The sequence below is a fragment of the Plectropomus leopardus genome, chromosome 7 (assembly GCF_008729295.1).
Source record: "Plectropomus leopardus isolate mb chromosome 7, YSFRI_Pleo_2.0, whole genome shotgun sequence".
Taxonomy (NCBI): domain Eukaryota; kingdom Metazoa; phylum Chordata; class Actinopteri; order Perciformes; family Serranidae; genus Plectropomus; species Plectropomus leopardus.
In genome coordinates, this window is record NC_056469.1 from 30,262,183 (window position 1) to 30,288,665 (window position 26,483).

A 26,483-nucleotide genomic window follows, 5' to 3' on the forward strand; every position below is an offset into this window, starting at 1 on the left:
ATCTTTCACAATGTCTCTTTGTGAATTTTCATGAGCCTACTTAATAAATTAATCAGGATTCCCAGATTCTTGGAAATCAGAGTGATAATGTAAAAACTACACTTACAGTCTGACAGCTTGCCAGCCCTCACTAAGACCCTTAAAATCTGCAGCAGCAGGCTCAGATCTGGTTGGCTGATCTCTCTCGTATTGAAGGAACAAGACAAGAATGTGCAGGTTGCTGGTTGGAGTAATCTTACTGCACATTAAGGTTACAGACACAAAAGGTGGTCAGCTGTTGGTCAATGTCAGGCCGCCATTGAGCTCTTATTGAGTATATTGAATCGTGTCTGAGATGGCGGAGGTCACTGGTGAATGAAATCACTCTGACTGGCAGCTCAACGTGAGAGGGGGGGGGGGGGGGACCGGGGGGAGTGGGGGGGTTTCTCACCCATTATTTGTTGATTAAAAAAAGATCTAAAAATTCTGCCACCACACATTGAGTATATATATATATACTGTATATATATATACCATTTAGTTATTCATTCAGCAGAATGTCATGCCAGTGAAAGCGAAACTTAACCGCTCATTCTGTATTCGCCTCTACAATAGCTGCTCCTCTCATCCATCAATCTCATCACCTCCGAGTGAATCGACGGATCAGTTACGCGCCCTGCAACTCAAAATCCTAATAGGCTATTCTCAGAAACGGGTAGTACGTTTCCTTACGAAAACCCAAATTTGTGCATATCCCTCGTATTTTAAAAGGCAGCGATCACGTGACCAATGTGCTGACGGGAGCAGACAACCGGGCAGACTTTCCCATGGTGACGTGTGTAGTACCATGTGAATTTCAGTGTACTTTGTTTCATTTTAAGGTACGTCCTCACAACGTTTCTTTTCCAAAACCTAATCATAGTAACTATTTAAGCCTAAACCTAACCTCCGTGACTGTGCGCTAGTTATGTAACTTTATGTCAAGGATGTAACGCCATTCATGGGGCGCTAATCAGTATGATATCATATGAAGTGCTATGCATGCATTTTGTAGGATATCATACCAACTGCTCTATGACAATATGTTGCTCCTAAAACTGCCGCTGGGGAAAAAAAGGGCTCATGACATGTGCACAGACCCACAAAAATGCCTGAATTTTGAGTGTCAACACAGTATGATAAAAACCAGCCATCCCACGTAGATTGAAATTCTGAGGGAAACACTGGTGTGAGATCAAGACAAGCTTGTTATATTAGCTGAGGTTATAGATTATAGTTTTTTTTAGCCATTGAGATCTTTAGCAGAAACAGTTCGTAATTGTGTTATTGTTAAATACCCTTTGTTTGGTTGCTAACTGGCTAACTAGTGTCTTGACCACCTCTCACACAAACGTAGAACGTACTTCTGACCGCTGACTTTAGTCTTTGCTGTGTGTTCAGGTACCACTTTTCAGCCAAGACACAGGCGTGAGGCGACGCAGCAGCTGGCCTTCATTGCCTCTAGTTTTTATATGTCAGTCTGGTATATCTAGACCTTTAAAGGTCAACTGTAGCAAAGCATCTCAAATCAATGTTGAGTCTACGTTTATGTAAGGCTCGTGAAATCATATGAAAACAGAAATGTTCTGCATGTAAATTCAGAGTGCAGCTCTGTGACTTCTGTCAGGTTAGCAGCCTGGAGTTGGTGCACTGACAGATGGGACACCGGATCACTGGCATTTTGAGTTTCATGCTTGCTTTGATATTTTTATTCCTTTCATTCCGTAGGTACCAAGGTTGTCATTTTCAGATTTTTTTTAGGCTGTTATTGCCAGTAAGTGATACCACAAAAGAAGCAAAACAAATGAAGATGAAGGGCGTGTTTCTTTCACACAAACACATATGCAGTCAAAACATGTGCATCCCTTTAAAGTGATACTGCAGCAATATTTAAAGGTATCAAACAGTCATCCTCTGTAAGCCTTGACTGTTTTGAAAGTTTGTATTTTCCGTTTCAGTGGGTCCCAGTGAAGGCAAGTTTATCACAGAGGGGGTAAAAAATGTCCATAAATCCAGTTGTGCAAAATTCTCAAACCAGCAAAATCCATTTAGCTGCTGGCCATCCATCCAGGCCTCAATATGTTCAGGCTGAAACTCTAAAATTCAGCTAAACAGCACTACTTATGTGCTGTGATATTGCCCTCCTTGAAGCTACAAAGCTCAGACAGAAGTGGGGTATTTTAGTTGTATTTTGGCACCACAATGATCAGATGCAGGATGCAGGACACTTAAGTAAAAATAACAAAAGACTGGCTCCATTTGCAAAGCTGTTATTGGTATGCATATTTTAAAATACAGGTGATCCAACACAGCTACTGCCAGTACCAGAGGCTTGAACTATTTAGAGCACAGGAACCAAGTTTAATCATTACTTTCTAGACAGACAGAGCACAAAAGTTTGCAAACTCATTCACCTGCTCCTGCTGTTTGTGCTTTTTAAATCAGCCTGATACAGACGGCCGTTAGCTGGCGCTGGCTACCCAGCAGGTCGGGACTGACAGAGAACAGAGTGGAAGCTCTCATTACCAGAGATGATATCTCGTCAGCAAACTAAAACCGAGAGCGCATCTCAGTGTGCATAGTCTTTTATTCTATTTCTTCCTTTCGTAGATGCAGTTAAATTCATCTGTCAAGACACAAGACAGCGGGATATGATGTATGTCATTTTGTGACCAAAAGTAACCGTTTTATACTTGTTGTGATAACTCAGTTTTACAATGCAGACAATTTACAAATCATGTAAAAAAAGGATTTAACTTACTCAATATATGGTTCAGCCCTAGGTCAGATGAAGCAGCAAGCTGAAGCCAATATAAAAGTGTCCAAAAGTTAGCTCAGTTGGTAGAGCAGGCATCCCTTGTACGGAGGCTACGTCCTCGCCACAGCGGCCAAGGGTTCGTGTCATCCACTTGCTCTCTCCCTTTCACACTTAAACTGTCCTATCTAACAAAGGCATACGTCCATTATTTTATATAGTCTGTGGGTGAGACCCGTGTGTACATGAAGTCTGAGAAACAGAAAAGCACAACTGTGCATAAGCCAAGAGCAGTACGAACTTGCACTTGTATCGGGCTTTTCTAGTCGTTCGACCACTTTCACATTACTTGTCACATTTACTCACTCACACATACATTCATAGACCAAGGCTACCGTACAAGGTGCTCCCTACCACTCAGTTTTTAAACATTCAGACATATTGACAGAGGCACAGCCATCGGGATCAGTTTGGTGGTTAGTATCTTGTCCAAGGATACACGAGGACTAGAGGAGCATCAAACTGCGGACCTTCCAGTTTGCGGACAACCAGCTCTACCTCCTGAGCCGCATCCGCCCCACATCGTTCATTGGGATAGCATTGTTGTTGTCTTATTCTTTCTGAGAGGAAAGTTTGCCTTTAAACACAAACACAAACGATGCAGAGAAACCATCTATTCTTTGTTTTAGTCTTCCTGAGATGACAGATTGGAGTGACTCATGATGCTCGTCTCAACACTAACAACAGAGGAAAGTCTAACACCTTTTTTTTTCTCTTATATAAAATGTCTTTTCTGTTTTTAATTTATTGTCTCAATGTTTTATCCTCCTCTTTTTGGGAGGCAAGATGCAGCCTGCGGGCCTTGTTGAGTGGGTGGAGTGGAGTAGGATGGTGTCAGGACTGTGGAGCAGGGAGGGAACAGGGTAAAGGCTGTGTGGTGAGACAGAATAGAATATGCAGAAAGGGGAGAATGACAGTATAGGGTTAGGAGAAAGTTCAAAATCTAGTATGCATGCTGATGCTGCATTATTTATATCTAGATTTTGAATAAATTCTATGAGAAGATACTGAAAAAAAGATGCAGCATCCACACCGAAGTTAAAATACCATATGAAGGTCACACAATATAAAGGCCACTGTGACAATGGCTGAGCTGAGCCGGCTTTATCGCAATTGTCTGCTAAGCTGAGGTGGCTAAAGGAATAAGTGACATCTACAAGGACAAACTGAGGCGAAGTCCCCCATGTTTAAACCACTCTTGCTGAAAAACTATTCAGCTGAAGTTAACAACCAATCAGCTTTGTAGTGCCACGATTTTTTTTTTCTCTCCCTGCGGCTAAGTCATTCAGATAATAAGGTTCCTCTAATAACAGAGCAGACTTAGATGAAGTCAATTTACAATTTGAACACAAAACATTAAAGGCCAAATTCATTAATGAGGATTATCACTTCGTGTTCTGGGGAGGTTAATGAGGGAGAGAGGGGGAGAATGTGAATGTTTTCTTTTTGTTTGCTCACTTTGCATCTAACTACAACAACTTTTATTGAAATATGAAGGACTGTTCATCTCATAATGTTACGGAAATGAGCTGGAAAAATGTCCTCAACTCACATCTGGCTGTCCTGATTCAACTTTTGGCCATATCACCAATCACAGGAAAAGAGAGAGTACTCCTGTTATCTGTTTATAATATCTGTCGCTGAACTGCTAGATATTCTGCAGAATGTATTTTTGCCAACTCTTTAAAAAACAAAGTTGGGGAAACTTTGCCAAAAGCTTTGTTTACATTTTGTGTTTCTGCTAAAAAATACAGGGGAAACTTATAGGGATCACCGTCACAGTGATAAACTGCTTATATGGATCAAAGGCTTCAGGCACAATCATTTTTTTTATAAAAGCTGTTTAAAAAATGTACTCACTGTAATAAAGTACTCCATTCAGTGTTTATTTGGTCCTCTCATACATGAAAAATCCAGAACAACTTCAGGTTCTCTTTGCACTTTACTCATATCGTGATCCTTTGCCTCACGGTAACTACAATACAAGAAAACCATTACAAAAAAAAGAAAGTCATTTTCTCTCAATGAAAAACTCCTCAAAGCTTTTGACAAGCTGCCAAAAATGAGCCAATGACATGCAGCAGCAAAACTTGGTGTTCCTCAGGCTACCTCGTGTAGTCGACTCAAACAACAAGAAACAGTCAGGGCCGCTGGTGATGAGGACAGAAAATAAATGAGCTCGAGAAAACCTACTTGTCAAGTGGACTTATAACGTACTGAGACGAGCTTCGAAACAGCTGTTATGAATTCTGAAACACTCAGTAAAATTCATCGCAAACTTCTCTGTTGGATTACTTTATATTAATGTAATAAATATGCAAATGTATATCAGATGGTGATCTGCATGAGAAATTTTAAAAAAAGAAAACAATGTTTATAATAATTATCTGCCAATGGTGATCAATTTGACTTGGACAGATGTAAAAAAAAATGGTATCAGCCATGTGAACTGGAGCACTACCAAAAACTTGTAACATCTAATTTTAATCAGTCATAACCCTGCATTTATCTCTGATTGGAATAATTGGAAAAATGAGTTTGTGACAGGGAACATTCAAGTGAATGCCCTCTGAAGTTTGAACAAAAAAAAGTTTGGTGAAACATGGCGGACAAAAGTAAATGCTTGGTTGATGGTAATAAACTTTTTTATAAATTCACATATGAGTGGCAATTATTTGCTCATATGTGTTTGGTAATATGGTATTAGGTTGTAACTGATAGTTGCATAGAGTGACCTAGATTAGTAAGAAAAGTTGTTTATGGGAATAAGCCAAGTACAGCCGTATTTTAATTTCGGGGGATATACTGATACTAAATCACTCTGTAATATAAAGCTTTAAGCTGTTATCAGTGTGTTGTTTAAAGGCTCTGAGGAATAAAATACAACACATCTTCTTTGTGTTGTTTCCACATTACAACTTAAAGCTCATGAGCACACAAACATCAGACGCACAATTTCCCAATTCAGGAAACGACAGCCTCCGTGGAGCATCTATGAGGCATATGTACAATATTCCTGCACAATCCATCCTAATGTGGTCCTTTTGTAACAAATAATTCTTAGTATTATGCAACCAAACATAAAAAACATAAGAGCAAGAAATATTTTTTATTTAGTTAAAAAAAGGGTCATTTTCCCCTGTTACAATCATAAAACGTTAATTAAGCCTCGTGTTTGCATAAAATGCCTATGCTGCACTGTAATTATCCAGAAAAATTAATGTCTTCATTATGCACTAATTGCCTCCTCAACCTAAAATGTTTTTTTGGAACCATAAAGGTACAGAGAAGTAAATGAAAGAGGAAAATGAATGCATCTGTATCACTCAATGTGTTATGACAGCGACAGAGGAGTGTAAAAAGCCATTGAGGCATTACGTATTTGGCTAATCCCATATCGAGTGCAAAGTCCAATATCTTTCTATCTGAGTGTGTCACTACATCAGGCATCCAGCTGGGATTGTTGTCAAATGTCTCCAAGCATCAATATCTTGTGATAAATGTAGGCTTTTAACCCTCTGATGAATAATGAATCAAGGTTGACGTATTAATGTTGTCACAAACACATGGATGAGTGTTTGGCAGCTGCAGCAGCTGCAGCATCTGCAGTTTAATCTCATCTCAGCACATGGAAATATTCTGAATGGACAGAATTTGAATCTATTGATGGAAGCGGGGTCATGTCTTTCAATTTTGTGAAAGACGCAGTTCATTCATCATTTTTCAGAGGACTGAACGGTCCTTAATGTTTACAAAATGTACCTCAATGAAGCCTAGTTTAGAGGTATAAACATATGTATATGCCCTAAATGCTTACTGAACTGAATTACTTAAATAAAGACAGATAAAGCAGCCTGAGACTCAATGCTCCTCCTCATCCCTCAAAGTCACTTGACCTTGTTTGGGTTCTGGTTACCAGCCTGAACTGACATTAATAGTAACTGTGTTTCTGCGTTGCTCAATAGGCTCTAATACTAACTGCCAATGCTGACACTGACATTATTAAGGGTTAATGTAAAAAAAACCCAACTATTGTGGAAATAAGTTTAGCACAAAGACATGCACAGTTACTTCCACTCAAGGAAGTCACTGTGCCGAAGAAATGGTTCAATACATACTTAAGTCCCCCAATAAAAGAACCATGTGTCAGTTGTTCATCTTGGTTTTATATGATTAATAAAAAAGATATAAAGAGTTAATTGGTGAGCTTAAGAAGTGCTGAAAAGTAGACTTTATTACAGGATCTAGAAAGATTAGATCTAGAGCACACATTTGTATTATGAGGTTTTAATAAATGCAGTAACTAAAGTTTTCACATAAATCACGCAGATTTTAAAACCTCTGAAAGAGCAATTTCCCTGTTTCCGGTCTGTGTACTAAACAAAACTAACCAGCTGCTGCGGGTAGCTTTGTATGTAGCATGCAGACATAAGTGGAATCAACCTCTTTATCTAATTTCTTTTTTAAGATCATTTTTTTAACTTTTGCCCTTATTAGATATCGGACAGCTTAAGCGTGAAAGGGGGAGGGAGAGAGGATGACATGCAGCAAAGGGCTCCGGGTCAAAGTCGAAACCGCATCTGCTGCGACGAGGACATAGTCTCTGTGGGGCGTCGCTCTGCTAGTTGAGCTAATGGGTGCACCCTCTACATCTAATTCTTGGCAATAAATTATAAGTTTTTCCCAAAATGTGGAACAATTCCTTTCAAAATCTGAGTGCAAGTGAGCAAAGGCTGCACCCTGGCACAGTGCACAGAGATTATAGGCTTAATTTATCAATCTACTCACTTATCAATCCATTTACTGCTTAGAACAACTTATCTGTTCAAGAAATGTTCCCAATGCAGATACTTATAATCAAAACTTCCCAGAGCAACCACCATGGGATCTGCTGGCCACTCAACAGAACCAGCGCAGCACACACCTCTGATTGGACAGCACCCATAAAGTGTGACGAAAGTGCAAAATTTGCACCATTGCATTTAAAAAAATAGACATCATTCATTTTCATACAATAAATCATTAAACTTCCCTGGTGCACACTAAAAAGTGAATTAGTATCATCACCGAACCTCACCCAGCTCAATGTAATATGTCAGGGATTTAACGAAATAGGTCATGAGGCTCCCTGTTGACTTAATCTCTGTGGCCTCATGACAACCTCCATTTACTTTTTTGTTGATCTGATAATTATTAATTGCCTGGGGCACATTAATCTCTTTTGGTTCTTTGGGGCGTAGTCACCACAGATGGTCCATAGTCCTGCATTATGGCTGGTAGCATTGCGTGCAAACATATGCGAGTGTGTTTACAATACGCTTACAGTACACATGGGCAATACGAGGTGGCACTGCTATGTCAGCATATGTCAAAACGTGGCGGGGCCATGTCAACCGATGTGTCAGTGCTTGACCGCTTCGAGGTCAGAGAGCCACTCATACAAAAACTGAGGGAAATATTTATCCAGTTGAATCAGCACAACTGTTGAGGTGGCAGCGGCGACAGAAAGAGGGAGGACGTCGCGAGGGAGGCCCTTAAAATAGCTGAGTGAGACGGAGAGGTGGAGGGTGAAGGAAGAGGGAGAAACTGAGCGGGACATTTGTAAAGCCCAGAGAGAGTGAGTCAGGCAAAACAAACAGGGGAAGGCAGCAATCAGAGGGTCAGTTTCACAGAGTCCGAGGAGAGTTTGACAGGACAATACAGGGATATAAAAGCTGAGAGGAGAATGACAAAAAAAGAAAAAAAAGAAAACAAAACTTAGGTTGAAGTAGAAATAAAAAGACAGGGAACTCAAAAATAAGCATGATTATCAAGGTATCATTGCATGAATTTCATTTTAAAGAAAGATGACTGATAAGCTGAAAAAAGGAGAGCTTGGCAAAATCTGGTAAAAAGAAAACAGCTGCCTTAAGCTCTGATCAGATGGGATGCTTTTATCTCTGCTCAGATGCAGAGTGCTGCTGTGAGCTAGTAACACAGAGAGTAACGGCTCAAAGGATGCAAAGAGCTTTACATCACTGCCGTTGCTATGCAACTATTCTATTATTATAAGCAAGCTAACTTTAACAAATATAGGTGGTAATGTTTTTAAAAATTAAAAATGGACAAGAGGAAAGAGATGCTATTATGTTGCGACAATTTGGCATGTTTAAAAACTGTCCTTAACCCTTTAAACTCAATAGATATAGTCCAGGGCCTACGTTGGTATTTTTATTATTATGATGTCATTTTTTTAAATGTTTATATCCCCAAAATCTGTACAATCTAAGATAAATGGTTTGTCAGTCAATAAACTATAATAATAATTTAAATGAATGTCATAAAATTTATGACATTCATTTAAATTATTATTATAGTATTTTTTTTAAAAATCTGAAATTTTCTCCCATAATATTTGACAAAATAAACATACTGACCTAAATATTTATAAATGTAGAAACATAAACAAAATATTTCTTAAAACTCCAAAAGTTATTTGAAAGTTTCTAAGAAATGCTCATTTCTATGAGCCAAATGTAAAAGCATTTTGATGGATTTCTCAATCATTCCTCATCACTGTGCGTTTTTGCACTGCAGGTAATGCAGCGTAATGACGTCATTATGGAGCCTTAGCTTTCTGCTGCAAAAAGAATTAATGTTCTAGCTAATATGGTTTATATTGTAGATCAATATATACAGGATTTTGCAACAACCATTTACTGTGGCCATTACTGTGAAATTCTCAGGGAGATTCTGGCACAATTACAACAAAATGCTGTGTCTGAAGGGCAGTGGCAAGGTAGCATAAGGTCATGACGAAATTACAGGGAAGAAAGAAGCCTTAGCTTTCTACTGCAAAAAGAATGAATGCTCTAACTATTATGGTTCCTATTTTAGATCTCTTTAAACACAACCATGCAAACAATGATCTGCAGACATCTGGGGTTGGTCCATTTTCAAAGGGTTAAGGATTTGATACCATGTGATTTTTAAAAAGTGAGACAAAAAGAGCCTAACTCTTGGTTGGACCTTGATTAAGACCTCCATTTCTGAATCACAGTAAAGCTGCTTAAAGGTTTGTCTGCTCACCCATCTCGGGATGGTGCCTTCCCTCAACAGGAACGCTGACTGTCCGCCGCAGCAGCTTGTTCCTGTGAGACTCTGAGCGCCTCTCGCGCATCAGCAAAGGGTGTACCTGCACAGAAAGAGCACAAGGTCAGTGCACAAACACACACTCCTGGAGTACTGTGCAGAATATGAACACACAAGAGAAACTGAGCACTCTTTGTCCTTCCCTTTGTTGCATTTGAGAAACCGCTGTGTTCACACTGTGCTTGATGAATAACAGCAATACTGTTGGACTAATAGCTGTAAAAAAAAAAAACCTGCTGTGGCTAAATTTATCTTTGCATTTTATGGCCAGAAAACTGTTTTGGAAATAAACTGTTTGAAATGGCTGATAAACGGACAAATAAATGGCAAAGAGATGTACAAAAGGAGCCAGTAAGGATCCCAAAATCATGAATGAACTGATAAACCTCTGATTAAAACAACTACCAACAGCAACAAAGTAGATCAAATTCATCCAAGAAATATATTCAAGGTTAATGCGGGGTCAAATGCAACCCACAGGCTACCAGTTACATCATGTTCTTTAAAGTCGGAGCACATCATTCAACAAAAGTAAAAGCAAGACTGGCTTATCTGGTGGGAGACAAAGCTAGATTTCGAAATCCTCCACAGCAGTTCATTGTATGATGCACTATGTCTGAAAATTGAAAGCAAAAAGAAGAGAAAGAAATATATATATATAGAAAAATAAACCCACATTTCACAGCTCCGCTACATTTGGCCCCACAGTCCCTGAATTCATAAAAGTGAGACTTGAGGGAAAATAAATGGGAGAATGTGCCACACTAATCAGAAACACTGGTCCTTTTGAAACATCACAGTTATACCCAGAAAATACAGCGTATACTGCAAAGTACAGACCTATAAATCTTGACTGAACACCAAAGCTAGTACTTCGTTGGCACTGGGCCCCAGAACACCGAGAAATACACAAAGAAATAAAAAGATGAGTGTAGAAACTTATGATGAGTTTCTTTCAAAATAAAGCACTGTGTTGTGATTGATCGGTGAAAGCTCCACTGTAGTAGACTGGATTAACAAGGTGAACCAAATAAAATGGCAACTGAGTAGCGATTTAGCCCCTTTTAGCTGATTGGCTGAATGAAACATTTACTCTTATCAATCCACCATTTAGCAGCAGCAGCAGCTGTTTTCAGCAAACAAGGCCAAACAAACCCACTGCAAACAACTCGTTCCCATTCCCAGGTCGTCAAATTACAACCCTCAGCGTCTCATACTGACACACAGGCCCTTTGGTGTCTCTATGTGATGCACAGTTGAAAGAACATTGTAACACGCTGGTGATGTGAAACGGTCGCAGTTACATTTAGGCAGCAAAAGGACATTGTAAGGTTTTGATAAAAACATCAGGATTTGGGTGAAAATAAGTACATTTGTTATGAAACAATAACATAACATGATGAGGACGAGGATCTTACATAAGTAACGTAACACTACGGTAAAACAGCCAGGACTTTTGGTTTCACGCAGGACAAAAACTGCATGCTCCAGGGTGAAAGTCCGGTTTTGTTTGACCAATCCTCATACCCTCCCTAGGCAGGCTTTCTCGCTCTTTAAGCTACATCAGTTGCTCTCAGGAGCAAAATTTGCCAAATCAAATATGGGTGCAACTGAAGTTATTGAAAAGTCCAGGTTGTCTCAGAGATGCTACAGGGTGCCTTTGGAATCAATAACATACGCTGAGGGGCATCTGTGTTTGACGACCTGAGGATGAGAATCAGCTGGTGTGAAGAGAGTCGAATGTGTCGCAATTCAAAGATCCAGGTATTTTTCTCAGGAGTTGGCTGAGACAAAACTACAATGACCAAGATGTTTTGAATGAACTGCAAACGTAATGGGTTTGCAAATTCAAGATACACAAGTACAGAAGATACAAATCCCCATAAGTAATAACGGAAGTTGACGTTAAAGGATGTTGACAATAAAATTATCTCCACACGACTATTCTTGCCAACATGAGAGAAGTTCTTGCCCATTGTAGAAGTGAAATGTTTGCTAGCTATGATTAGTATCGCTATGTTCGTTATGTCACAAATGAGCAAATGTTGTTTATTCTCTTTATATTTCATATATTTTTACTCTAATGTAACAGTGGCTATTATGAAGGCAGCTATGCAGTAACATTAGAATTATGTCATTTAGCTTCTATTGTCATGTTATGGCATTTGCATTTGTTTTACTTCACACACTTTATGACCTTGCAAAGCATTTTGGATGCACAGTTTGTTTGAAATGTCTCTACCACCACACAAAGCAGAGTTAAAAGGAAAGTTAATATTGGTCGTAGATTCATCAGGTAGACAACATGTATGTATATGTTCCCTCATTTATGCTTGATGTGTAAACAGCCACATGTGTAAAAACATTGGCCACAACAACTTTTTAAAGTGGTAACAGGTTTTGGTCACTTTATTTGGTATGCCTATACAATCAAATGCAATCGAGTATAACAGCTGCACCACATATTCCACCTTTGCAAAGGTTGTTACTGTTTCCTGTTCGAATTTACTTCAACCATATGTTTATGTTTGAGGTTGCAGTTTGTGTGGTCACTTTACTGAAATGTGTTTTTAACATGCTTCCCCTCTCATGTTTTTATATGTAGCGTGCAAAAACTTAGAAACACTGAATTTAATGAAGTCCACTTGAACACCACTGCGCCCTACAGCCTCAATAATAAATGTATGGTTAAATTAATGCTTCTTTTTATGAAAGTAGAATTTATGGCTTGAGCATTTGAATTTTGAAGGCGTACCTAATAAAGTGGACACCAAGTGTATATATTATGGATTTGGTTGGTGTTTTTAGCTTGTTATGATGTTCTTCTGCACCCAAGAGACAAAATTAATTCATTATGCAGCTTTAACAAATGCTGAATAATGGATTTAAAGTGTTTCAAACAGGTATACACAGTGCCCCTTTGAAAGTGAATTGCAGCCACTGTCCTTTATGTATCCTTGCTGACATAAAGTCAAGGCATCTGTGGAAATGACAGCAGCCTTGTTTGTGTTCTGACGCAACACTGCTGAGCTTCTGAGTGTGTCCTATTGAGAGTCGTCACGTCTAACAGAAATGCAACATGGGGACATAAAAGAGCCGGTGTGAACACAGAGAGGCAGTGTTAGAAGATGGGGCTAACTGCAGAGAGCAGTGCAGCCTGGGGGGCTTTGGGGCGAAGCCAACAACAGTGAAGGACACTGGCAGGTCACAGTGAGCCATATGTCCCACAAGACAGCCAAGTGCCACTCACTCTATAGGACCTCTGTTAAGAGGAAAAATGTCGGAGTTGGTGTTTGTGTTTTTGTGGGCCTGCTGCATCTTGCATGTCCATCAATGAGAAGGCACGTAAAAAATTTAATGCAGACACTGCTCCACTTCAAGCTACTAATAATCTCCACTGCCACGTTACAGCTGTATCACATCAGACACATGAACACGGGTACGTAATCTAGTTAGACTGGCAAAGCAGAAGATGCTTCACATCACGGCATCAGCATCCTGTTTATACGAGTCTCTATATCCAGCTTAATCAGGGACAAGCACCATAAATCAACTGCCTATATGATCACGCTCCACTCCCCTGCCTGTGCAAACAAAGTGCACGAAACTCCACGCAGTAATGCAGTGCTTTCTTGGGAGCAACATATTGCTTGTTGTGATGAAATTACAGTACAACCTTCCTGATGAAAAATATATTAAGCAGCATCCATACTTTATGAGTCCAGTGTGAGAATGCATAGAGTGTGTATGTTAATTTACTGAGTCTCCCTTTTGTTGGGGCAATTAAACAATGAGAGGTTTTGCCATTTATCAAGTTCTTTATTTATCTGTTTGGTGGTCTCTCACCTTACTTTAATCTGGAATGAAATACAGACTATTGAATGTATTGCCATAAAATGTCTCATAACACATTTGTTGTATCTAGAAGAAAAATCTAAATTACTTTGCAGATCTAACTTTCTGTGTAGTGCTAACAGCAGACAAAGACTACCATGTATCCCATCATTTAGCTTATGATAGGATATATTATATATTAATGCTAGCATGCCATGCTATCATGGTAAATGTTGGAGAGTTAGCAGAGCATGCTGTGATGATGTCCTTACATCAATTGTCTCTGAGTGCAGCAAAAACATGAATAGGATTGCTAAAACAAAGATGGCACTGCCAGATTGGAATTTCTTAATCTGAAGAAATGATGTTTATATTTAACTATTCATTATATGATTTCTTTTAATTTCATTTATTTTTATTGAAGATAAGTTATAACATAAGGCATATTACAGTTAAAACTGGCCTGGCTCAGTTAAAAACTGGTTTTCACAAGTGTGGCGGGTGTTGTTTTTACCTTGTGAGTGTGTGTGTGTGTGTGTGTGTGTGTGTGTGTGTGTGTGTGTGCGTGCGCGTGCATGTGCGTGTCATGACAAAATGTGGTCCTGATGACACCTATTGTAACTAACACAGAAACCATTTTGTATACTTTGCCAGGTGTTTAAATGTCTGTTGGTTTGTCTACAGATTTTGTCAACACAAAAGCTTCGAGATGCAATCACAAAAGTTTACGGATGTGTGGTTGAGATCACAATGAAGGCCAAGATTTAAAAAAGGGTGTGATCTGAGCAAGGGGACCAAAAGTAGGAGATAGGAAGGAGAAAAGGGGCCCTCCTACCTTATGCCCCTGGCCCACATTTGTTTTAAGTCACACATCAGCGTTGCAGTTGGTGTGATCGAAAAATGGTTTCAAGTTTAAACTGTTAAATATTGTCCTGTTTGTCTTATGTGTACTTCAAGCTCACCAAGGTTTTTTTCACATTACTTGTAAAGTCAAACAAGGCCAAACAGGCATTTTATTTCAACAGGTGCTGTCAATGCTCTATTGTGATGCAGTTTATTTAAGCAATATCACACTCAGCAATGTGCTGTTGTCCTGAATATCAGCACAGCTGTGATTTGGTCATACATAATTATGCACTACTTTGTGTGAGCTACTGTATATCTACACATTACCACAAGTCAGCTAGTTTGTATCACATACATTTAATATGATATTTCAATTTTTTTTCCAGACAGTAAATTAAGAGTCTGTTTAGTCTATTTGTTAGCATGTGTAACATTTTTTTTTCTTTTCATTTGTGTGTGTTTAAGTGTTAACTCTCTAAATCTATGTTTCATGTCATTTATTGTTTTATCACTCTGTAAATATTTTTATCTCTTTATGTCACAATGCTCTATCCTTGTTGTGATATGGTACATGCTCTGTTAAAAAACTGGTAATGGATCATCTAACAGGAATGTCTGTTTTCGCCAACCCAAAAAATTAAATATCTGCTCAAATTTTTTTTTTTTATAAAGAGTGTTCATAAAAAAATCTTACCCATACAGTGGTCCTGTTTATTGATTTGCAACATTGCTTACCATAGCTTAACACATCCCAAGATATAAGAGTGAAACCTGAGTATAAACCATGTAGCAAATTTACATGGTCTCACAGTATTCATACCACCATATCGCCTAACACTTCTGAGAGCATCCTCATACCAGAGTGACATTATTAGACCAAAAAAAAGCCTATGAAGACACCCAGCTGCAATTTAAATTCATGCCTTCTTAGTGCATCCTGCTTCAATTTAAATCCAAGTCTTGTCAGTGCACACAGCTTTTCTCTAACCCCCTTTTAATTCTCTCTGCCAGATTAATGTAAGAAACAGCAGCGGAGAGTGGCCGAGCACTCCGTTTGACTAATTGAATATGCTTTAGTGCCAATGAGTAACAGTAAACCTGAATTAACCCCACATTCAACCAGCTCTTCATTGATCAGGAACACAAATAAAGCCACAGTTGCATAATGTAGCTTTATCGCGATCCATGTTGCTTTATAGTGTTTCTAAATATAAGTAATAAGCAAAGTGGTTTCATAATGCCTGAGTGAGCGCCATGCCAGCTCTGACTCCATGAAAAGGAACTGGGAGAGGAGTATGGAGGAGTAGCAAACTCAGACCTCGGGTAATCACACTGAATGGTTTTGCGGTTATTGAAGGGATAGTAGTGATTTTCAGCAGGGTTAAAGTGATGCTTCTCTCTGTCCAGATTTTTCAGCTGTTGCCATGGAATCCAGAGGAGACAAATGGGCTGCGTTTACTTTTATCTACAGTACGAGTTGTGAGAAGGTTACAAAATACATGTTTGGCAAGCGGAGGCACAGGTTTGTGTCTTTTCAGTACAGATCAGCAACCTTAAACTCTTTCTCTTTATGCACTGGATCGAAATCAAAGGGTGTATTTCATAACATGCTGCGCGCACACACACACACACACACACACACACACACACAGTGAAAATCACCTTAAATCCATGATTCTAAAAGAGGTAAATTTTTTGATAAGCCATCTAGATGTCAATGCTACCCAATCACAAGGGTCTAAATATGGTAATTTTCCTTAATCACATCTACTTGAACAAGTACAAGCCCACTCGTTCTGCCTCCCCTACCGCCGCCCTGCCCAGCGCAATTCATCACTGACAACTTGACTCATGGAAAAGACCCAGAATGCCTTCCTACCCCAGTCTGACACATAAGCCCACCAAGAAGCACCCCACATCTGCTTCCAGTGGGGGGAAAACACCTGGAGGCTATTTTTACTCGGCGTGTGGCACGATGTGATTGGTCAGATGTCGCGGGGTCTGCAGCTGACATAACACCAGCTCTGGGGTTGCTATGAGTGGGCACAGGGAGCTGGCAGGCCGGCACTCAGCACCCACAGAGAGGCAGAATTAGGCTTGAACACTGACTTTTAACCACTTCAGATGGCGCGCTGATGCCTCACACACAGATTTAAAGGAACAATTTAATCTAGTGTTGGCGAAAGGCTTGGTGTGATGCCACATCGAAGCTGCAACCTCCATTACACCTCGATAGACAGAACAAACTACACATTGACAACTCTAAGGGTATGCTTGAAATGAACTGGTGTTTTTACCTGTTCCAGATATCCAAATTTTAAAAATCCCTCCATGATAGAGAGGGGTCAGATGTATCTGGCCAAACAATGTACGAAGTGGGTGAACCTTCAAAATTATCGTTTTTAGGTAGTTGGTAAAATTGTCAGACATAGCCCATCATGATTCAAGTGTTTCATAGTTTATCTTATCATAGCAAAGGTTTAAAGAAATAAGGATGCTGGTAAATTAAAATTCAATGACTTATGGAGAAGGGGTAGGATTAAACGAGTTTGTACTTGTTTTCTCTTCTTTTTGAATATGTAAACCAAGTCATCATTAGTTTGAGCTTTTCTTTTACTTTACGTTGTTCACTGTTTGTATATATGACCTTTTTTGTCTGTCTGCTTGTTTGTATAATTATTTCTCTATTTTCTTTTTTTATATGTTCGAAATAAATCAGATAAAATTAAATGATTTTGAAACGGTGATCTGGGAGAGGTTTTCAGATGTTATACGCCAATCTGCAAAGCACTCTGTGTATAGCATACTGACGCATGTAGAGCCTTACAAGTAGTGAGCCTAACAATGTGAAGTTTATCTGGGAGCGTAACATATTCACGGACTGCAAAAACCTATCATGCCAATGTTCTCTTTTGGCAACTGTGCTACAATTCTGCTCAATATAGCACCAGTGAAATATTGGATTAACTTAACCCAGAACCCATGGGTAGGAATGCACCTTAGACAAGGTTTTCACCAAGTGTTAGTATTATTTTAGTTATTTAACCAAAATAAAATATTACTAAACTGAAACAAATAGAAAACACTGTATTATCTCCTCAATCCCTTTCTTACTTAAAAGTCACCTTGTGTTACCGATTGGTGATAAAATGCCTCTCCTTTGCAGTATTGAATGCACGTTGTTCTGTACAACTGAAAATAAATGTGTGGCGGTTTTAAGGTAAAACTGAGCTTGATGTCTCATCCTGTATGGATACAATTAATCAAGTATTTTTAACCCAGTGATTTTTAATGTGAAGAGGAAAAGTTAAGAAAAGCAGTAACATCTTCTGAGGGTCTGTGGATATCTTGTGCAGCCCAATGTGTTGTATTTTATCACTTGGAACATTAAAACAACAGTTTGATAACAAAGAGACTTGGACAAGCCATAATTAATGATGGAGAACTCATTTTTCAAATTATTCTGACACCACGTGAATGCAGCACAAGCGGGACATCTGCTACTTGACCCTCAAAGATCAGAGCTTACATGTCTATATATAAGTGGTTTGCTGAATCAATGCATTGAAACTAATATTTTTAATGTAAAAGTATATAAGATGACTAGTAATACATTAAAGAGAAGTTTTGTGTGGTGGCAGCGTTAGCTTTTGAACGTGCACGTACTATAACAGAGTCTAACAGAGTAACTGACACCATATTATGCAAAAATGATCAAAACTCAAAAGGTTTGACACGTTTACACAAATAAACTCCAAGGAACCGATACTGTGAAAAAACTGGGTCATCATAAAATAAGTTCATTGAACAAATCGAATGCACGTGCAAGAGTATCCGCAGTGGGTCATTTCAGGTTTGGGGCCATTTGGACACTTTTGAAGCTCGTGGTGCAGCAATCAATTTCATCCAATCTGAATTGTTAATTGTATGCCTGATGGATTTAGGCATCCATGACGACTGCTGTAATGAGCAGGTCTGAAATCGATCCATCCCTGATTCAAATTTTAACAATCTGAAAATTAAAAATGCTTGTTAAAAGTCAGCCAGAAGCCAACAACTGCGCCACATTGGGCGTGACAGACGCCAGTCCACGCGTGGAGAGAAAGGAATAGATGGGGGGCATCGGATAAGGGACGCAGGGAAGAAGAGGAAGAGATGGTGGTAGACGAAGGAACGGAGAGGCAAGGGAAGGGAGTGACATGGATCTGAAGAGGGAGGGGAGTGTTTTTGTTCAGCTTGGCAGGTTGAGTTGAGCGATGCTGCAGGCTGGCTTGCCCATATGTCACTACTGCTTCCTCAGGCCCAGCTGTGAGGAGCAGGGAAATATGGTGGGACACTGTGTATGGGTGTGTGTGAGAAAGTACAAGTCTGTGAGAGGAAGAAAGACAAGCAAGGGAGTGTGTATGTGTGTGTAAGGCTGCAAGAAATCGCATGTGTAATGTGCGAAAACTGTGCGATCCATTATTTCTTAACAGGGCAGTAATGAAACACTGCTGGCTGTCTAACTCTGGCTTAAACACAAACGCACACAAACACACACACGCGCGCACACACACACACACACACACACTCTCACATACACAAACACATGAACCTGCATCAAGACACACACATAACAAAATCTGGCCATGCACCTGCACAAATAAAGAAATAAATTCCAGCTCAGCACACACACACACACACACACACACACACATTCACTCAGTCACACACACACACACACACACACACACTCAGTCACACACACACACACACTCAGTCACACACACACACACACACACACACACACACACACACACACACAGTCTAATGCATCATGATAGGTGGCCGAGCTGGCCAAAAGCACGATTTGTCCTTCAGACCGTCAGAAACATCCTTTCACGGACAGATGTTTCTCCTCCTCCTGACCTCAGGGTCTGGCTGCAGTGTCCATTATACACACAATGATCCTGCTCACAGAATTACACACATATGCTCACACACACATATAGCAAACAGGCCAAAAGGGCTGACATTTTGATAATTTTTGGCCTTTCACACCCTGAACCGTTAAACGACAGTCTGGTGTTAGTCGCTCGTCTGAAAAGAACTTCAGAGATCACAATTTTCACTGTTTTGTAAATTGTGATTTTTCCTTAATATGGCAGATATTGTAAATTCAAATGTAATGTAAATTTAAAATCTGACTTTTTCATGATAAGGTATTAAAACTGTGCAGTTCACTTTGCAGAAAGTGTTTACAATAAGATGCTAAACAAATATAAAACAGTGGTATGATTATTGATGTGTATGAAATGTTCTGGAATTTTGGTTTCTCTTTCTGTTTTCTTGATTGTTGTTTCTATTTTGTGTGGGTTTATCTTGTGTTTTTCAAGGCTCTCACACATTTTCCTGGGCAAAATTTCACAAGTTTTCATGATTTTCCAAGGACCTGTAATGACATTTTTTCTTATTCCTTACTTGCCAGGCTTTTTTTAAAAAATACATATATATATTCAAACTCTATTCTAACATAATTTCAGCTAGCTGGCATACATGAAGGGGGAGACAGAGCCAGGAGAAAGCAAAAAATACGCATGTGATCCTAAAAAAAACATCACACATCGGCACATATTAGACTACTTTATGTCGACAGCTACAAAAAAATAAACTTGCTATTATGTTACATTACGTGGAAGTTTATCCTCAGAGGACTACAGTAATAATTTTATTACATAACAAATTTCCATGATTTTTCCCAAACTTTCCATGATTTTTACTAATTCCATGACTTCTCCAGGTCTGGAAAACACTGTAAAATTCTATGACTTTTCCAGGTTTTCCATGACCGTGGATACCTGTTTTTTTTAAATAATTACTATAATCTAGTCATAAATTGGTGTCTTATGGGATATGATATGTAAAAAGGGTGGGTTTAACAAGCTTAAGATTCAGCAGACATCTTTTCTGATGATATTTTTTTGTTTTCCTTTTGTTTTTCCTTTAAATGTAATGCCTTGTTGTTTTTTATACTTACTAAAAATGAGTATAAATATACTATACTATAATTAATGTAGTAATAAATAATGTATTATACTATACTGTACTATTCTTCAATTTCCTTCAGGATTAATAAAGTAATTTTAAGTAAATTTTTAAGTAAAAATAAGTATTTTATATTCCTTGTATTTGTTATCATGTTGCATATTTATTCGGAGGCATTGAAAAAATACCATGTCATTGTTTTCAACACTTAAGGTACCATATTGTTTATCAATTGATGTTAAAACAAAATATGCTGATGCAACATGAAAACAGCAGAATGTTATGTACAGCAAATAAGCAGGAAACTCACATTACTCTGAAACTGTGACCCGAGTGTGTTTTGTTTACCTGGAAGAATTATGCAGGTAAAATGCATAGTGCAGCAGGATTAAGTGTCTCTTGGTTACAGTTAGAAAAATAAGAAAGGTTGACAGAAAACAAATATCTTGCTAGTTGCATGCAAAGAAAGATATTTTGTTTTCTCTACAGTTGTACTCAGAGTCTTTGCTTTATTTATCAGAGGGGGTGGGTGGCTGGGTTGTGACTTTGTGTTTTGTTTTATGTCTTTTTTTTGTCATGACTCTCTTTGAGAGTCCCTAAGTAACCTGGGGAAAATGCATGACCCTCCCTGCAACATAGGCCATAATTTTTGGAGCCAATATAACAAGCAAAACAGCGTAGAAGTGAGAGATATCACCAAGACTAACACCTAATTCCTTTAGCAAAACAGAAATCCTCTTCAGTCATGTTTTCATCTTAGTTATGTTTTCATGACAGAAGCAGTCGTTGCACATATTGTGTCCTTAAATCCAACAATAATTTCTGTTTTTACAGTTTCTGGTTATGATAAATTGTGTGATTTTAGAGATTTTAAAGAAAACATACATTAAAAACCATAGACTGTAAAAATAATGGATGCAGCTATCATGAGATCACCCACTGGTCTGTGGACTCCCATTTCAAAGCCTTGAGTTCTGCATTTTGGCCATTGCCATTTTGTTTTTATAGAGACAGAAGTGACAATATTTGGGCGAGAGGCTGGCGCTTGAGAAGCCAAGGACACTATCAGCAGAAAGCCTGTCACTCAAAGCAGCCCTGCCCTTTATTATGTGTAACTAAAATGTAAAAGAGCGAGTCATATAAAAAGTCAACCTCTATACAGTTGTTAAAAAGGGCGAGATTAGCTGAAGAGAAACTGTTTTTGGTACCAGCCTGAAAAAATGTTTATTTCTGCTGTATGTCATGCACATGGGGGGTCAACAGGGATTGACTGGCTTTTGAACATCCTCAAGTGGCCATTCAAAGATCTGCAGCTTTTGGCACTTGTGCACTGGCTTTATTTTTCAGCCCCTGATGTTGCTGTTTGATTTAAACCCACAGAAAAGGTTTTTTGGTTCAGATGGCATTAAAATAAATCCAAATTGGAAATATTTCAAGTTGTATGTTCCTCCCCTAAAGTCATTTGATATGCCTGCCCCATTTTAAACCATTCCCTCCAACCTCATGAATAACAAACAGTCCCTAACTGTAAGCATTTGAAAATGATACCATGAAATAAATATTATGAATGTAAATGTTGAGCTTGTTTATTACATTTTCCTGTAGACACTAAGTGCACAGGAAAAGTTCAAACCACCCATAAGTGTTCACACAGCACAGAGACAGATCCAGCCAAAAACAATCCTTCTTAATAAAACTGATAAATGGCGGAGGATTGCTTTTAAGGTCATCGAGATCTGGCAGTTGCTCCTGGTAAGTTGGCAGGAGACAAATTAGGCCTAGTTTTCCTTTTTCTTTAGGTGTCTCCAAGGTACTGGAGGAAAAAAAAGACTGTACACTATCCACAGGGATAGGGGTATTAATCAAAACGCTGAGATAAAAGCCATTTAAACTCTTGTATGTACAAGATGACCTTTTGAAAAATGTTTTATTTCTGAGTGAGTGACCATTTTTATTCAAATGGCACGTAATAGTTACTCAAATACCAAGAATTTTTGTTAACATCGCCTCCAGGGGTTCAGGTTAGCCATCTTACGAAAACAATCAACCTCTCTCCTCTCTTGTGAGAGTTGCTGCCACCTACATTTATTACATAATTAATCCCTCCAACTCCCACACGACAGCCACCTGAACGTGCTCTCCAGGGTCATAAGCAAACATACCATCCACCTCAGAGCCACTCTTCATGCACTATGACTACAGCAGCTGCAGGCTGAAGCCACCGAGGTGCTGCGGCTTATTTGCAGACCAGCTCATGCACTAATGCTTTCAAATTCAGCATCAAAGCTGCAAGTGGGACCAACAAACATGCACAGGAAGGCTTTTACCAAAGACAAAAATGCACTCGACAAGCTCATTTACTTTAAATTGCTACAGTACCACATCTACCACTCAGTGTTATAGTGTGAATGTTCCTCTGCTCCTTCTAAAACTTGCAAACGAGGCTTGTGCCCCACGTCCGTTTTTCCTTGCGTAACACTGGCACAGTTGGGGTTAGCGCAGCCCGGAAACATGACTTGGGGGACAGGGCACTGGTGCGTGGCGGTGGTATATGAAACTCTGTCACCTCAGATTAATGTGAGATGAGAGCAGGAGGAGGAGGAGAGGATGGCAGGCAGCCATCGCTGCCGGCCCTCTCACTCCCCCTACAGGACAGAAAGAGACGAAGCAGCCTGTGGAGAGAGTCAGCAGTCAGGAAAACGGAAACAAAAGGAGTGATTTCCCACCAACCTCGCAGATTATTGAAAACACCAAAGGAATGGCAGATCCAGAAAACATATTACTTATTCTCATAATTGTCTGCTTTAAGTTTTCCAAGTCAGATTTTGAGTCCGGTTACAGGAGAAGTCTAAAACCAGCACACTTCATTAGCAAATTCCACATTCTTAAACTACTCCAAACGTCTTTAAATGTGTTAGATTTCAAAATAAGTGAAATATAAACCATTATTAGATTAGATGTCCAAAGCAGAAATTATTATCTATTATTAAATTCTCACTACTGCTCACAAACACTATGGACGCAATTAACAATTATTTTCAGTGTCGTTTAATATTCAAATTATTTTCCTCAGTCGAAAAAAAGTTATTGTCAGGGCAATAACAATACAACTTCATAAAGTCTAAGGTGAAATCTCCAAATTTTCATCATCATTTTACTGTCACAAAGAAAAGAATGAGATGTTTTTAAGTGACAAGTTGAAGCGAGCGAATGTTTTTGCTTTGATTTATGTGATTAATCAATTACTTAATTAAAAACTTCTCTTAACTTTGTTCTGCTGCAGCCACACTTAAAGAAATCATTTTGTCTATTTTGTTGTATTTTTGTATTACAATAAAATATAAAATATCAATCTAATTAGGAAACTGTAACATAAGACAAAAATGTATAGTTTTAGTAATTAAACAAACATAAATGAAAGAAACATCAATTATTATCAATTTACTTAAATAAATTAATAATATATAGTTAGTGGTGTTTAAAGGTGTATACTTAAGATATGTTGATGCAACATATTTGAAATACACACCTTTAAACAGTAATTAAATCAATTTTAATAAAGCATGCTGTTCATATTTGATTTTTATTCATCTCAGTTTTGTTGGATTTAATTACATTTTTTATGTTTAAAACATGCCTGACTAAATTTATATGAAATTTATATATGTAAACTTTACGAAAAACACCAAATAATTACTGTGAGTGAACAATTCGAACTTCTCAAACACGTATGACAAAAGAGTGCTGAATACAAAATGTAAATACACAATCACACATGAACACGGTACACGGTTTATAGTTCTGAAGATGGCCAAAAAAATAAAAACAAAAGCTGCACAATATGATGCAATCCATTTCACTATCCCTGCATAAATGAGCACCTTTCTGAAGTCTGTAGTGTTTAATTTCTGTTATGATTTCATCGTGTTGATTTAACTCTATGGTAATTTCTCGAGGTGTTGGACTGCATCCATTTGTACCACAAAAATATTTTCCTTCTAATCCTAATATATGATCACACACACACACAGTAACACTAAGCGGCATTTTCTGCTGCTACAGGCTGCGTGCTTGCTTGTTTACTAAGTGACACATTTCAATTTTTCTTGCTTAGACGGCATTGGGAAGAATTTTCTGCCAATCACATACAGTACAGCCGCTCAAGAGGGATAGCAAAGAAGTAACGTGACGTGAGAGAAAAAAAATAGCAAAAGAGGGCAGTGTAATTATAGGCTGCATGTTTTGCCTCGTAGTTTTTAATTTCACAGGCGTTTCTTGAACTTCCGAGGGCATCTCGCCCTGGATGCACAGTGTCAAAACGTGCCACTCAGACAACACAGCTTGTCAGCGTATCTATTATCCTTGGCAATTAAAATGAGCTGAAGATTTTGACATGTCAGTGAGGACGTAGTCCCATTCTAGCACTGTGGAGTGCCTCCACTCCATCACTAGGAAACAGTTCAATGAACCCAAAACACCAAGAGCTACTCGGATGCAGGATTAACAGAAATTTCCACAGTGACACATCTCAGACACAACAGAGGAGACTTGTTCCCCAAAGCGACAAACGGCTCTCTAGGAGGACGTATCTCCTGCGTCTTTCTGATGGCCATCATTCATAAAAAAAAAAGAAAGAAAGACAGAAACAGAGCAGCAAGTGAATGGAGCTGTGAGAGACAGGTGGCCTGTGGGAGAGCCAAGGAGTCCTGCCAGTCACCCCAGAGAGAAGGAGAAAGGGATGGAGGAAGGGGAGAGAGTAGGATGAGGTGAAAGGGTGAGGGCAGAAGAGAGGGAGAAACTGTGAAGGAGAGACAGAGAGGAGGGCAAGAAAGATGGCGCTGGGAGGAAGGGAGAGGAAGTGTGGTAGCAATGAATATGGAGACAGAAGGATGGATGGAGGGAGGCAGGCAGAGAGTGAGAGATTGGGCAGAGTAGGAGGGGAGATGGAACAACAGATGGATTAGATAAAAAGAGGAGAGAGATAGGAGGGAGAACAGAGAGAGAGCAGGAGAAAAGGTAAGAGCGAAGGATCGATGGAGGGCATTAAAACCAGGATTGAGTCTGGCAGAGATACAAGAGACAGCAGGGGATCGGACAGGTGATGCCGACCTCAGATGCCAAGCATGTAAGCAAACAGAAAATCAGAGAGGTGAAAGGCTGACATCAAAATGTGCAGGAAGCAGCAACACCGTGAGGGAAAAAAAGGTCTTCTCTATATCTCTGCTATGGAAACATACAGTATGATTGCTTTTTTGCCGAGCCACTGAAGCCATCTAAAACAAATGGAAATACATTGAAGGGTGAGTGTGTGTATGTGTGCACAAAAGAGAGAAGAGAGAGACACCCGCTCTGCATGAGGTGAGTGACAGGCATGAATATTTAACGCCTCTCGCCGTCGCCGAGGTGACGGCCATCAGCACGTCACTCCTGCCTCCAATCCATTCACAGCTGCTGTCTTATTGGCACAATTAGACAAGGATAGGGCTCTGATTAATTGAACCAGGCTCTCCATTCAGTCCCTCCAGAGCAGCGTAGGACTCTTATCGGGCTCACAGCGTGCCCCGCTCTATTCCTTTGAGTGATGACACGTTGAAATGCTATTGGCAGCCGTGCACACGCACTATAGTAAAGTCGCCACCCGTGTGCTTTGACCGGCCACATGAAGATTCATTACTTTATTGACTCGCCAACATAGCTGAACATTGGAATTTGCCTCAGTACAAGACTTAAATCAATGCTACACACAAATAACTACTGTAATAAACAGAGTACATAAAATGCATCAAACAGCGAGGCAGATAACAATAAAATACGA

The 26,483-nt window shown here is 39.2% G+C and overlaps 1 protein-coding gene across 1 annotated transcript in view; it reads right to left on the reverse strand.

Annotated features, from left to right (window-relative positions):
- Positions 1 to 26,483, reverse strand: part of syngap1b (synaptic Ras GTPase activating protein 1b) — a 181,496-nt gene that overhangs the window by 100,841 nt on the left and 54,172 nt on the right. Inside the window, exon 3 of the mRNA XM_042489498.1 lies at positions 9,902 to 10,007. Within this exon, the coding sequence (XP_042345432.1) occupies positions 9,902 to 10,007 (106 nt within the window). The remainder of the gene's footprint in view (positions 1 to 9,901; positions 10,008 to 26,483) is intronic.